General features: G+C 34.3%; 1 protein-coding gene across 1 annotated transcript in view; it reads right to left on the bottom strand.

Moving 5' to 3' along the window:
• Positions 1-16747, bottom strand: part of LOC137407816 (carotenoid-cleaving dioxygenase, mitochondrial-like) — a 33009-nt gene that overhangs the window by 14278 nt on the left and 1984 nt on the right. Inside the window, exons 2-7 of the mRNA XM_068094196.1 lie at positions 11812-11962; positions 8249-8356; positions 6462-6603; positions 4382-4523; positions 3326-3540; positions 468-621 (exon numbers count right to left, since the gene is read on the bottom strand). Of these exons, the coding sequence (XP_067950297.1) occupies positions 468-621; positions 3326-3540; positions 4382-4523; positions 6462-6603; positions 8249-8356; positions 11812-11962 (912 nt within the window). The remainder of the gene's footprint in view (positions 1-467; positions 622-3325; positions 3541-4381; positions 4524-6461; positions 6604-8248; positions 8357-11811; positions 11963-16747) is intronic.

Here is a 16747-nt window from a genome sequence, read left to right as displayed (position 1 = left end):
CAAACTTGGAGTTGCCCCCTCCCATTTCGAAAGGACTCTCTAGCTCAGAAATGTGCAAACACATAGGTGTAGAAACATTATAATTGAATTCAGCATAAATATCTGACTATAAAACATCTTAGTTTGAGTAGCCCACCCTCCGAAGGAAAAGGCTGAAAGATAAGTTTATGTTCCTGCTCTACTAAGAGTACTAGGCGTATTTTAACCGAGGTAACGACTCATATCGCCTAATAAATCCCTTGCATCTCACGCCGCTCAATTGGTTAGGTTATCGCCTGGTGAACAGGAGGTTTCGAGATCCAATCCAGCATGAAGCAGATCTTTCATTTTTTTATTTCAATAGCTATAGCTGAACAGACGGAATGACAGACTTTGAAATTTATATATAGATTTGCAGTTGTGACACATTTCATGACGGACAACAAGATAATGTTAATCATATTATTGGTCAATTATGTTCAACTCACGTTCGGTTGTAAAGTTTGTGTAGGCGCATACATCCATCACTATATGATTGTCGTCTTCATAGGAATTTATTGTGTGAAAATAGAATAGACCTTTCACTTGAAATTTCACTGGCAGAACTTCTCCTGTTGATTTTTTAATAATGTGAAACTGAGCCTAAAATACAAACCATAATAAATGTCTGGTTTGACCTGAAGCAACAGCCTTTGAATGATCTGCTCAGTGAAAAGGTTTCTTGTCTGTTGAATTATTAAAAATATTAGATCGCACAAAGCCACAGTGTATATATGTCAGATAAAATTTTCAACAGATTTTCTTAGCAGCATTTCAGGCAGACGACGTTGAGAGGACAACTTCTGTATTGTTGTTATTTATCTTTTATCAAAATTCTGCTAATTGCTCATTTTATTTGTATTCATTTTTATGAGAAGTGTTAAAAAAATGTCACAAATATAAAAATCTTTGTGACAAGGCAAATGAGGTATGGGGTTTTATAAAGGTTTTTTAGCAGCACATATAGGAACAAAATTAGTTTTGTATGATTACTTGCTTTTAAGCATTTGTTTTAATGTTTTGTGTACATACCTGCAGAATTTATAAATGAGTTATCATAGGTTTTTGGGCTTTCATATGAATTGTAGTTTATGTTTTTCAAGTTATGACAGTTCTACAGTACAGTTGTATGAAACAGCTCTTGGAATGAATTAAACAAATTACATCTTATTTTTAAGGAAAATTTGATTTAACAGTTAATAGACTAACTTTATATGTAAAGGTTTGTCTGTAGTCATAACCAATTTAAACAAATATTTATTTACACGCTATAATTATAGTAAAGTAATAAATATCAAGGTAAAACAACAATATTACTTTATTACATTCAAGCTGGTTTTGAATTAGTTAGCTTGAATGTAATAAATGAAATCTATATAATAAATTAAATAAACTTTATTTAAATCTTCCAGCTAGTTTCTTCCATAGTTTTATATGAAGTATTCATTTCAACACTTTATATAATAATATATAACTGTACATATATATCTCAAAGTTTGTGTTTGTCTAAATTTGGTATGTCCAGTTAAAGCTATTAAAATCTTGGAATGAAAAACTCGCTGCACGCTGGATTTGAACTCATGGAGATTGCAACCGCGAGTTTCCAACCACGCATTTAGCCACTGAGCTATACAGTCCTTGGCATTTTATCGCTCTTATCATATACCGGATACCCTTTTTTCGATGGCATACACTAAATGAGGTATTCATTGAAATTCTATTAACTTTATGAAAGACGATGCTTTTTTGTCCTTGCCATACTAGGACTAATTTGTTTTCCGCCACAGTTTTCCGCGATTGTATCTCAGTTCAGCGTCATCAGTTTTGGTAAAAACTGGTTCGCAAACTGATAAATGATAAAATTTTAGTTTAAAGTTTACTAAAATGCATACTGAAACTTCCTTCAAGTATGTTTTTAGTAAGCTAAATTCATTTAAGTTAGATTCAGCGCTTATGTTACAGGGCGGTCTTAAAGGTAAGAATGATGCACGTAGTAGGCTACATTGTAATATTACATTTCTTGCAGATCATAACCACAAAATACATTAAAGTTATTGTATAGGTAACTATAGTTACCAAGTTTAACATATTGTTTTATTACTAGGTTTTAATGATGATGATTTTGATGATTTTTACCAGGAGGTGATTGCATTAGATAATTACTATGGGCTTCTATACCACTCTATACGTCAATACGATATTTTCGCCTTATGATGCCAACACTGAAACGAACTAAAATCATATAATTGTATACCAAATAAATTTGCATTGTAATCGTAGCAAAACAGACTATATTTAGCCATAACTTGCTAATGATTTCCCCTTTTCTTTTAAAAACCTTTACAGTTTTACTTTCCTTTTTAATTTATTTCAACAAAACACTTCTTTCATAATATGAAATTTAAAAGTTACAATTGTTTGAAAAAGTTTGAAAACCGTTACAGTTGTTTATTTTTTCTCATAATTCATTTGAACTGCACAAAAACACTTTTTTCATGATATGAACTTCAAAAGTTAGAATGGTAAATGTATATGTTAAATAAAAATTAATTTTCTGTCCAGAGACTTTTTTAATACCTGAGCATTCAGCTAGTATATAGGTCTATTATATATAATAGAAAAAATATTAGAGATAACGTCAATTTTCAGTAAAAGTACTAGTCGGTTTTGTCGGTTTTGTGCGGTGCACTCCTCAGGCGCGGTTTGACTAAAAATGAAGTTTTTAGTCAAACCGCACTTGAGCTAGTATATATATACATGTATATGTATATATACAGTCAGATCACCTAAAACATCAAAAAACATCGCAAATGATAGAAAATTACTGATACATTCTGATAGAATCTACCATACTTTTCGGACTATTAGCCGCTACTTTTTTTCTGATGATTTGAGCCATACGGCTTATATAAGGGTGCGGCTATTCTGTTGTTTTTTTTTCACCGCTAGGGCACATTAACCATAATATCCGGTTAGTGCGCCTCTAGCAGTGAAAGAAAATACGAAACAATGCCTAACGGTACTGTTCCGTTAGGTACTAGGTTAAAAGTGTCGGTTAATACGTAACAGTGCCTAACGGCACTGTTACGTTTTAAACAGCAAAGTTGCTGCCGAGTTAAAAAGCTTCGTTCTGCGGCCTATACAAAGGTGCAGCCTATATATTGTTTTAATATCGTTTTTGGAAAACAAAGCAGATGCGACTTATATAGAGGTTCGGTTTATAGTCCGAAAAGGACGGTACTAGAATCTTCAAAAGTTCGACACAAGAACTTTTGTCAGCTTAGCAATAAAGTAAAGCCATACATACCATTTCATCTGGGTTGTAGCTAAAAGCTTTGTTCACCGTTGCCCCAGTTACTCTAGAGGTCAATACTCTGAACAGACTGATAGAGACAGGTGTTTCACAGTAGATCAGGTAGTTCTCAGTCATACCAAAGCTGTGTAAGTAGGAAGGGTTCAGAGCTGACCTTGATTGTATCGTCGACAGAATGGTGGCTTGAGACAAGAGTTCCTGTTCATCTCCTACAAAACAGCCGCACAGTAAGCTAACTCTAGCAGAAGCTAGAAAGCCTTTTACCGAGAAATTTCACGAATGCTAAATGTAATTCAGCCTAGCATAACTGAAACCCACATTTGATTGGACAATATATTTTATCGACTAAAAAATTCACATTACTTTCTCACAAATGATTAGTTTAAATGTCTTTTAAAACACAACAACTGCAGCATTCAAACAGAAAATGGCTGGTCGTGAGTTCAAGAGCGACGCGTGTGACCTTTTTTTGCCTTAGTTTGAATGTGCTTATTTCAGAAGCTTCATAATGGAAGCTTCAGTCTGGCAACTCCACAAATTTACAGTCAAACCTTGACATACAAAGTTAGTTGATTCTGATATTTCCTTCATATATTGAAACGGTCAAAAGCAGGTGCATGTATTTTATTAGAATTTATTGCAATTTGTTTCACACATTCCTCTGCTTAAGGAAACGATGAATACTTCTGGTAATTACATATAAAATTAAAACAAAAAAGTTATATAAAACTATACAAAAGCTAAATGACAAAACTTGGTTAACTATATGTGGATGGAAATAGCTTTAAGCTAGTCAGCCTTCTGGATGCTATTGCTACCACAAACTTTGTACTACCTCAACCTGTGAATCATTAAGTATTTCTATCACTTTCATTTGATCTGTGTGAGTGTCGTCCCCCCCCAAGAGTTGTTGAAAGTTTCTAAGAACCATTCTAAACCATAACTTTGACTCTATTCGTAAACCTGCAACAGGTGCTCTTTAGTTGATCCGCAAGAAACACGCAGCTGATCATCAAGCCATAAATTGGTGAATTCAAATAAACAATCTACCTTTTTGAGATGGAGGTACTTTAACCAGATGATGTTTCGGCCTTCCAGCAAAAGAGGACCCTGATATGTACATGACACCATCATAATCAATATGTGGGTGAGCAGAAGCTAAGTGTATGGAAAGAAGCTTCCGGAAGGAGATCTGCAACAGAGAGGTGACAAGGAATGTAGTTTGTTACATGTTAACAGTTAACTGACAGCACAAATTCTTATTGCATATACTCATACAGTAGCAGATAACATTACAGATTAGGATTTGAATAATATTTTTGTGTAATTTCTGCCAATACCAGGTTTTATCAACATTTTCAAGTAGTAAAAGGACAGACTCAGACAGCTGTGACTATATAATTATTTTAAAATGACTCATTTTTTGAACTAGATTATCTAAAAGGTTTCTCTTCAAAATTCTTATTCACAAAAGCAAAGCATACTCGTTAATAGGTATTAAACAGAAAGTAAATTAGAACACTATTATACTAGAATTAGAAATTAGAAACAGAACAGTAAATTTTATGGACAATTGTTTATATTTCCTGTTTGAGTAAAGGAAGAATTTCTCGCTAGTGCACACCGCAAGATGTATGCAAAATCTGATTGGTGTAATTCTATAGCCATCAATCGAAAGTTAATATGGGGCGCATAAATACCATGCAGACTTTCTCAGTATTTGTGGAATCTGTTTCTACCCTACATTATAATTATCTGCCATGTTGGGTAACCATAACATGTAGCCTGGTGACCAGATGAAGAAAATTTGCCAGAATGATGACCGTCAGAAGCATTTTTGTCTCACATTTACGCATAGGCTAATCATCAGCATTGACTTCATACATCATACGTCTATGTTTTGGTTAATCATCAGCATTGACTTCGTATATCATACGTCTATGTTTTGGCTAATCATTAGCATTGACTTCTTATATTATATGTCTATGTTTTGGCTGATCATCAGCATTGACTTCATATATTATACGTCTATGTTTTGGCTAATCATCAGCATTGACTTCGGATATCATACGTCTATGTTTTGGCTAATCATTTGTATTGACTTCTTATATTATATGTCTATGTTTTGGCTGATCATCAGCATTGACTTCATATATTATACGTCTATGTTTTGGCTAATCATCAGCATTGACTTCGTATATCATACGTCTATGTTTTGCCAAAAAATAACCTTAGGGTGTAAGTGACAAAAAAGTGACAGCTTAAAGCTTACATTGCAAATGTTTTTGTACCTAAAACTGGTGTTCTTTTAACATCAAAATCATTGCAGAAAGACGAAATACAACGATATATATTGGTATAAATAGACGTATATTTGAAATGCTGCCAGTTAACCTTTAGGTTCACATGACTCCAAAACAACTTGCAGTAGACCAATGCTATCTATTCCTACTAATGAAATCAGGCTGAAAAGTGAAAAATAATATATCCCTTCTACAATCCCATCTCAGGACACGCGCTATAAGATCATAGACTTATAAAAAAATCATACAATTTTCATCTTTGATGACTACTTTTGGAGTTGTATTTTTGATAGCAGTGTCAGAAGTTCATAACTCCAAAAGGGTTTATATCACCCCACAGTACGTTCTCATGCTGTGATGTACATTCAAATTTTGACTTACAATCACCTTTTCATACAAAACTTTTGATATATGATTTTAAGTTTGAGTAAATATTTGGCTAAACATAGAATTTCATTATCAATGTATGACATGACATACACCCAATATTTTTAGAAATGCAGTTTTGTAAATTAGTACAACTGTATGCAGTTCTCCTTCACATAGTTTAGGCGAATAATATTAAATGCATAAAACATTAAAAATAACAATATTTAACACATAAAACATTAAATATAATATAATATTAAACAGCACTTCATACCACCCTTTACTGATTTTAGAATCATGGTTAATAAGAAGACGACCAAGATGGTAGTTGAATTTTGGATCTACCCTAGCGTTCCATGTAACGGCGGTATCTTATGCTATATAGCACCTAATATTCCAAAAACTTCCTGAACAGCTCAGCGGCCAGTCATAAGGAGCTGATGTTGCACAAGAGTTACCTGCTTTTGAGCTCGGAGTGAAGTAGATACGAGGTACATCTTAGGAGAGTCAGTTGTAGCGAGGAGACAATCACCATATTTAAGGATGTTAACATTCGTATTGTCTGTCTCTTCACTTGACTTGAAGAACATAGACTTAAACCTGAGTTAATAAACCATCATGAAGTTATCAATGAAGATATCAATGAAGTTGTCAATGAAGCTGTAGATAGAACATTTCTGTTTCGTAAGGGAATCTGATGAGACTGGCAAAAGTTGGAAACCAAAGTGTAATAAAAACTAACATTAAAAGATAAATTACTTAAATTTTTGGTCAATTTTATCAGAAAGTATCAGTATTTTTCTATCATTTTCGATTGTTTTTGATGTTTGAGGTAATCTCATTACCAGGATGTTTCAAGATTACTACAAGATCTGACCGTCAGGATGTTTCAAGATTAAAATCAACAAAACTTGATCGCAGTTAAAATGCTCAGAAGAAAAATATGTGTGAAATGATGTCACAAGTGTTTATCGTTGCTATACTTGATATCGGTCATTGCATTCAAGTTACAATGTTACGCTTCTCCATTCAGCCAGTCTCTTTGCAACCATAGACATAATAACCGCACTTTCGATTGATCTGAGCTTTTTAATCGCAATCAAGTTTTGTCGATTTCCATCTTGAAACATACTGGCAGTCAGATCACCTCAAAGCCAAAAAACATGGATATTTCTGATAAAATCTATACAAATTTTGCCAAAGTTTATTTTTAAGCGCGGTGATAATTGGGAATTCGTTCACTTTTAATGCAACTTGTTTCACGACAAAAATCCATTCATTAAGAACAACTGTCCTTGATGCATGCAAACACAGAGTCTTGAATTTCTAATCAGAAACATTGTGTTGCATTTATATTGAAAATGAAAGTTTTAGAATTGCCAATTGAGTTTGGCAGTTTTTCAATATATCAATGACCACTCGTGAGTAGAAGTTCATTGCACTGGTCAACCATGACCGGCACTTTCTACACCAGCATACTACCATTCTATAAGAACTTAGTGGGTACTAGGGGTTGAACTTCAGTATTTTACTGTTATAAAAGTCCTGAGTATATCACTGAGTCTAGCAACTTGTTCAGGTGTATTTAAACTACGGAATGAGAAAACAGAAAGCAGGACATAATGTCAGTACGGAACGTAATTATAAACCTGAAGCGCATGTGTTTGTTTAAACCAAGTGTCAATATATGAGGACAGTTTTTGGCAAGGTCCTACACATCAGCTAGTTATAACCAGTACACATTTCAACACTAGGAACCCGTTTAGGAAGTTTTCAGACCCTCAATGTATACCTTGAAAAATCTACTGTTGATTGGAGGTACCTGATAATCCATCATTTCTAACCTACGAATATTCCTAAATTTAGATTTATCTTCTTTCTACCTGCTACTTTCAACAATAATCTACCAACTCAGTATTTGCTTTATCATTTAGAGGATATTCTACAGGCGTATCCAATAAAAACATTTTCAGTATTCATCAAATGCATTTGTTATGAAGCAAGTTTATATTTACAAAGAAATCAGGCTATGGTTTTAATGCTCCATCAAAATACTTAGCTTACTTGGTTATGATGTACCTCATTCATTGCATACTATATCATAATTTTTTACAATTACAAGGTTGCACAATTAGAATTCAAACACCATTTACATACCTCATGCATATGGAATGGCTTATCTTACACAACCATAATACACAAGCTATAACACTTTAGCATGAGAGTTAACTCTAGTAGGCGGTACCTTTCAAACCTGGTAGCACAGGGGTCAGGGGTAGCTGTAGTTCCAAACTCATCTACAGTCAACCTCTGAGTCTTTGTGTTGTTTATATAGGTGTTAGATTCAAGGAACCTAAATGAGCATAACATTGCAATATAACCGCAGGGCTATATCATATTTACGATAGTACAATCACGTGGTAATACGGGCAGTCAACAATCACCAACCCCAGAAATTGCATTTGAAATTTGGAAACTGATTTTTCACAGACTGCATATGTGATAACTGGCAACAATCTAAATATATATTTCTCAATGTTGGTCGTATGTGTGTTTGTCCAGCTATAGCTTTAAAAATCTTGGAATAAAGAATCCATATCGCAGAAGATTTGATCTCGGACCCTCCGATTCACCAGTCCGTTGCCTTACCAGTTCAGCCACACGAGCTTGATATGATCATTAGGGGATATATGTCGCTATATGGGAGCAAATACACGACCGCTCTCCGCCACAATGCAAAGTGATGGCGTAATGTCATGAGAAGCGATTGCTTTTATTAGTAAACTTACTCAAATTATCCATTGGCAATGTGCCAGGCTAATAGCAAGTGGCAAGCAACTCGCATTACCTCTTATTGTTTATAAGCTGATTTTTAATACCCGGGTAACGCCGGGTAGCACAGCTAGTTTACTTATTATGGTTGAAAAATGGTAACACAGCCAGTTGACCAATAACGAAGAGTATTGTTTTTATCATTGACAAAATATCCTTCTTTAGCAATATCCCATGAGCATTTTTGTTTGTGGGTATGTTATTGTAATTACGAAAGAAATAGATAGGCTGTGCAGTCTGTCACTGCCATTGTTAGGAGACAATTCAGATCAGGGCAAGCCATGAAAATTTAAACAAAATTTCCAAGCTGAGAGTTTGTAAAAATAACAACAAAGGTTAGACAACTCCTGTAACAACATGGAAATTTTTGGTCACACAATGTATTACAAGTTTACAACTGAGCTTAAATGGCAGCAGCTAGTTTATAGCAAGAATCAACTGATCGCTTGGCCAATTCTACTACTTATTATCGTCCTTGTTATGTTTCTGCTCATTCCCAAGCAAGTGTACTAAAATTAGCAATATACATGTAGAACTGTTTTATAGTGAATATGCCCGTGTACATGTACTATGGCATAGCTGTGCTTTAGATCTCTTGAGTTGCAGTGAAAGATGAACTGTCACAAATTTTTTGTAAATTTCATCAGAAAGTATCAGTATTTTTCTATCATTTGCAATTTATTTTTGATATTTGGGGTGATCTGACTGTCAGGATGTTTCAAGATTAAAATTGACAGAATTTGATCTTTACTAAATTCTTTACTAAAAGGTTCCCACAAGATTAAGCACAATAAAAATAAATCACTAATTATAGATATAACTATAACACTATTTTTTATACAGATATTGTGTTGTATTAAAGATTAACTTACGCAAGACATTAGTAGATTTTATCAGAAAGTGTCAGTATTTTTCTATTATTTCCGATTGTTTTTGATGTTTGAGTTGATCTGACTACCAGAATGTTTCAAGATTAAATTCGAAAAAACTTTATGGCGGTTAAAACGCTCAGAAGAAAAATATCTGCGAAATGACATCACTAGTTGCTATCGCTGCAATAGTGATATCGGCTATTGCGTTCAAATTAAAATCTTACGCGCCTCTATTCTGTTGATCACTTTGCAACTACAGACGTCATAATCGCACTTTCGATTGATCTGAGTGTTTTAATAGCGATCAAGTTTTATCGATTTTAATCTTGAAATATCCTGGCAAATCCTGGATACTTTCTGATACTTTTAAGTTCATCTTGAAGATCACTTGTTTAAGCTTCTTTTCATACTATTCAATCCTGTTTCAGTATCCATAGAGCCTAAACGCGAGTAAATTTGCTTTATTGTTCTCTCCAACGGTCTTAACTGATTATTAAATGAATTTGTTATCATTCATGTTGAAAAATATCCAGTTGTAATACTTTCTATGAATGTAAGTTTTTGCAAATTTCTAAGCCCTTGCATTAGCTGTCTAACCTTCAAAAACTATCGTTAGAAATTTCCACAGCTTAGAAGATTTATAGGAATTTTTGTTCACGCATAGTGCAGACAACTCTCATTTGTTTGCACTAAAACAGACTGAGCCATTGGAAAGTCTGGACATATAAAATCGAGTACAGTACTGTACACTAAACAGCCTAGATTGTCTCTCACACATATACTACTAGGTTACAATATGCATATACATACAGTACATCCTCAGGATACAATTTTAATTCGTTCCGGGGTTGGCATCGTATGGTGAAAAAATGGTATGAAGGGGTATCGTATGGAGGGGTATCGAAACCATTGTGACTAAATAATGCAAACATCCCTTGTTATAAATCATCAACATTTTATACAAGTACGGTACATATTAAAAATTAGTAACAAACTAGTATTGGTTATTATCTGCATTAAAATGTTACGTTACATTGTGCCATGTGCAGTAATAAATACCATAGAGAGTTCTTACATTCAAGACAGACGTATGTACAACATAAACTTTGAATTCATTTCAACCGAGTTTGGCTTACTAAACACACACATACTTGAAGCTAAGTTTTAGTATGTATTTTTAACTATTTTACTGAATTTCAACTTTTTCATCACTAAAATTTCCTCATCTATCAGTTTCTGTCGTGTTTTCATTATGACTTTTAGCTGACCTGATTAAAACCTTTTTCAACCTAGCGGCCAAGAAAGCCGGAGCGATGCTGTTCTCGAAAATGTTGTTTAATACGTAATGAAGCAGATTTTTGTTAACAGGTTAAGAGAAGTTGTCTGACCACTGACCTTCTGTTTGAAGAGATCGACAATCCAATATTTTTACCAACTCTAAAGGGAAAATATTACCGTTTTTCAGACAAAACATGCTGAGCTGATAGAAATCGATTATCGCGTCTTTTTCAAATGTTTTCACAATGTTTTCGGCAAACAGCATTTCGGCGTCTTTGTTATTTTGACGTACGTAGTAAGCACACCGACTGCCAAATTTGAACTCGAGGGAGAATTTTGTAGAATTCGTATGGTGAAATAGGATTCGTATGCTGAGGTAAAAAAATCATCATGTTCCACTCTGTAAGGTGAAAAATTGTATATCAGGGTAATCGTATTCTGAAGGTGCACTGTACATGAGAGAGTAAAATATGTTTATACCTGCAATAGGGTAATATTAATAGCAGTAATAATAATGAACAAAAACTACAGTACAACACTCAGACAGGAAAATCATGCTCACGTTCCATTTGTCACAAGAGCCACCTATCGGTCAGTTGTTAATGTTTGGACAATAGTCCAAACCCCGACGTTGTCGGGATAATTGAAAATCTGGAGAAATAAAGTCTGAAGAAGCGGGGGTCGACTGTATTACAACCGATTAGGTAGCTGGTTATTATTATCATCGGCCCTAGGAAAAGGTGATGAAACAGAACTTATTTATGATAGTGATGACTAGATCTGACATAGGCACTGACACATCACGTGTGGTCAAACTCAAACTCACCGACTCTGAAATGTAACTTGTCCTCGTGAAATGTTGAACTTCTGCAGAATGCTGGAACCATCAAACCAGTGGTTGAATTTATGCTCTCCAAACTCGTACTTCCCTGGTCCATTCCTCAGCAAACAGCCAGATATCCAATCTGGAATCCTCCCTTTGCAACAAAAATCACAAATTTTTGTGTAGTGCACGACTACTGTCCGGGACTAAACTAAAGCCTATTTTTTAAAGGTCGGAAAGCTTGTTTTGCAAAGTAAGGTCAACCTGAGTTAGATCTTGCGAGAGGTTAAAGTTCACGTGGAATCTTTACGTAGTATGAAGCAAAAACTTTACATAAATTCTTTATGTTATGTGGAATTTACGTTATAAGAGCGTTTACTGTACTTCAAATTCTGTTGTATGCTGACTTCTCAATGTTATATTAGTACAAGCTCAGTTCTTTAGCAATTATCTGAGAATCAAAGAAAATGCTACTGTAGACCTTTAAACAGCTGTTCATCATAATGATGTGATTGTGTCAAAGAAGTTGATCAAGTGAAATTAGCACCAATATGAGGCTTAAACATCAGCTACAATTTCATGTCATTTTTGTCATTGTGGACTAGCCCTGTCCAGAGATATAGGCGTTTGAAGATATCATTTTTGGAAATGCTCAAATATAAACGGGTGCTTTATTCATGACGTGTATAGTGAGCATATTTAAAGGAGTTCGTGAGCGATAAATATACTATCTCTTCTTTAGCCAATCATCAGCACGAAATCTTTATACACGTCATAATAAATTTTATCGCTCGTAAAACACGTCTGTGATCTCAAAGACTCTCGCCGTTAAGGAACTTACTGAATTATCGCACATCGACATAGCTATTTAATTTACTGAATTGATTGACATTGCTAATTTATTGAATTAACACACTTTATTGATGTTTTCTTGACGAACAAGAAAATTGTAACAACACTTCCAGTTCTAGCGAAGGAGAATCAGATTTTTTTTAGCATCAGGTGGTTAAAGATTGCGGCAGACAGCTTATGGTTAGAGTTGACAGACGTCAGCAACGTTATTCTGCAGAGTATGGTAGGAGAATGGAGGTAAATCTGCATGTATCTTTAGCTTTGAGTCTCCTATATATATATATATACTAAACTGAAGGAAATAATTTTAGAACTCATTCATACATTTATCAATTAATATAATTAAAAAATTTTGCTATCACCAGTCATCGTTTTCTAACTTTTTTATCATTTCATCTAGCTATAATATTGCTTCAAACTTTCGTTGGCAGTTTTAGCTAGTAAATTAGATTTACGATTAGAATTTATGTTCACTTCTAACTTGTAGAAAGTGAGGAAAATTGGTTGATCAATTCTCATCTTTAACTCCCAGAAACAAAGCTTCGAATTGTTGGCTTGGCGTACTTATGCTTTTGTTAAACATCTGTTCATTTTGTAATTTTACAATCTCAATCTAACTCCCAAATTGAAAGCTTTTAGTAGATACACGTTAGAACGACATACCGATGAATGACATGCATTTATTAAATTTGTTTTATTGATTACAGGATGTTTTAAGGAAACCGCCTTACATGGGAAAGAGAGACATGAATGTGTGCTGCACAAATCATGGTGTGTGGAATTCTGTTCCACAGATACATACAGACTTTGAGTTTACTGCAGTAGAGTAATTTGTACAATTATATGAGCTGAAACTATGCGAGTGACCACGATTTGGATGGATGTTTTCAATGAAAACTTTTTGCTAAGATGAAGATTTTTGGCTGGTAAAAATTATATAATAAAATAATAATGTTTAAAATAATGCAAAACATGATTTGCAAAACATATTGAATACATCATAGCCCCATAGCCACCTGTGCCAAAATCTTGTCTGATAGATGGATTTATGAAGTGTAATTAGAGCTGTATTGACAGGTACTTTTGCAAAGCTCGACTCAATTCTAACGGACCAAATATTAAGAACTACTCAAAAATATTTATGTTTCACACCACTAAATGAAAACAGATGAGGCCATGCCACAAACCACCAACCAGGTGCAAGAATGGCTTTATTAATCCTTTGCCAGAATTGGTGGGTTAATTTATTTTGTGTTCACGATTTTGGTCAACTCAAAAAACCATTTGTTTTGTACCTACTTCTCAATTTAATCAACTAATCCAATGTGACCAGTAAATTTTTTTCTACAAGTTGCTACTAATAATGACTAGATAACGTAGACTATACATGACTTTTTAGGGATGCAGTTGGTTCCGTCATATTTTTAAACATATTCTTGTCAAAGATGCGGCTTGCTTATTTTATTTAGAAACTAGTTTCCGGTGTGGGTAGCAACTGAGGCCTTCGCCAATACAAAGGCCGCAATGAAATAAATTAACTCGAGTTGCTCGACGACCTAATTACCGTAGACTGGCAAAATCGTAGTCAGTACTCAGGTGTTTACACAACATTGAGAGGAAACTAATATTACAAATATTTAAAAACCATTATTTGAGGCATTTGAGACATTCATAATAATGTATCTGTAGCTAGATTTAAAATTTTATTCTAGCAATCATGAGCAAATATAAAATAAAATATATGCCAATAGATCCACGTAGGACTCGACTTTTATCGCAATAGCCGATGTGAATACGAGAGATAGAGACAGGCTGTCTCACTATATACGTCATTTTAGGCAAGTCTGGGCAAATCTTTTTTTCTGAGCATTTTTACCTCGATCATTTTTTGTCGATTTTAATCTTCAAATATCTTGACAATGAGGTCGCCTAAAACAACATCTCAGATGATATAAATAAATTAGTACTTCATATTAAAATCAACTAAAATTTGATGCAATCACATCTTTAAAAGGTCAAAATCTTATAAAAATTACCGAAGCCAGGGTATTTTTCGTTGAAATTCCGTACTTTGAACTTAAATTAATTTGTATTAACAAGTTCTTTTGTACATAAACATTCATTCACCTATGTACTAGGACAACTCTGTATGTATGACATGTCTATGTATGATATGTCTATGTATGATATGTTTATGTATGGTATGTCTATGTATGGTATGTCTATGTATGGTATGTCCATGTATGATATGTTTATGTACGGCATGTCTATGCATGGTAAGTCTATGTATGATATGTCAATGTATGGTATGTCTATGTATAGTATGTCTATGTATGGTATGTCTATGTATGATATGTCTATGTAAAGTATGTCTATGTATGATATGTCTATGTATGGTATGTCTATGTACGGTATGTCTATGTACGATATGTCTATGCATGGTATGTTTATGTACGGTATGTCATGTATGATATGTCTATGCATGGTATGTCTATGTATGATATGTCAATGTATGGTATGTTTATGTATAGTATGTCTATGTATGGTATGTCTATGTGTGATATGTCTATGTAAATTATGTCTATGTATGATATGTCTATGTATGGTATGTCTATGTATGACATGTCTATGTATAGTATGTCTATGTATGATATGTCTATGTACGGTATGTCTATGTATGACATGTCTACGTATGGTATGTCTATGTAAGGTATGTCTATGCATGACATGTCCATGTATGGTATGTTTATGTATGACACGTCTATGTATAGTATGTCTGTGTATGATATGTCTGTGTATGATATGTCTGTGTATGATATGTCTATGTACGGTGTGCTTGCAAGCATTCTTCTCGGCAGAGACCCATGCACAGACCATACCCCATGTTGTTATGCCTGTTCTTTTATAATCATCCAAGCAAGTATAACCATCACTTATTTCATTGTATTCCAAGTCTTCAGTGTTTACATCCCTACCATCATCTGAATTATTATCATATTGGTCAGACAAAAGGTCATTGGCCAATGCAGGATAAGAGTAAATTTTAGATTTGTTTTGAACATCGAGTTGCACGCTGACTCGTTTCTCACCTATCCATGTTTTGTAGGATCAAAATTCTTTTTTTCTTTAGCTTATAGCATAATGCAATGCACCCTCGGATCATAGTTTCACAGCTAAACTCATAAATAAATACATAGTCGAAAATATTTAGGACTTAATAACATTGATATCCTTTTCCTGTTCCTGTATTACTAGGTAACGACTTTATCAACTTCTGCCAAAAACTACATAAATGTCGTTTGGCCATGGAGGTGATAAAAGTCATTCATGTTGCTTACCCAGCAGATGGTTAGCTTCAGGACAAACAAACGAGAGCCACTTGGATAAATAAAACGAGAATCAAAGAGCGATTGTAAGAGCCAAAATAATATATTTTGTTGATCAGACACTGTCTATCTAAATAATTGGTTGTGATCCGTCAGGAATTTTATGCATTCTTTCTTAACAGTATGTCAAGTCAAGAAGATGCGCACGCGTGAGCAAAGGTGAAATATACAGTATCAGTCCTGTTTTTAATCTTATTTAGGGTCGAACCACCTACTTAGCTTCTTATCAATGTTCGAAGAAAACGCTTTCTCAAAAAAGCTTTATTAGCCGATGATAGCACAACTCAAAGAAGGGCTATTTCGAAGACACCCGCACTCGTGAAAAATATCTGCTGGTGTGCATGCGTGTGCATACAACTGTACGGTCTATCCTGACTCCGGAGCACACACTCATACTATTGAGTTCTGCTGGCATGTTTACAAAACCTAATACAAGTGCCATTGTGGAACTTACCGAGCCATGGAGGACAACTATTTGTGTGAGTTCATGTGGTAACAGAGACTTCCGGAAGATAATCTACTCGAAAACATGGTTGCAAATATTGCAGAATTTTATCCAATCTAGTTATAAAAGTTTTTCGAGTGACAACTTGATTTGTGTTGGCTTTTTACTGGTGGGCATCTTCTAAGAAAGATCCCAAAGTAATGCAAACTGAAAAAAATGTAGACTAAACATCCTTTTTCTGGAAAACCTTCGTTGA

This window comes from Watersipora subatra, chromosome 11 (assembly GCF_963576615.1).
Source record: "Watersipora subatra chromosome 11, tzWatSuba1.1, whole genome shotgun sequence".
Lineage (NCBI taxonomy): Eukaryota > Metazoa > Bryozoa > Gymnolaemata > Cheilostomatida > Watersiporidae > Watersipora > Watersipora subatra.
This window is presented reverse-complemented; position numbering and strand designations above follow the sequence as displayed.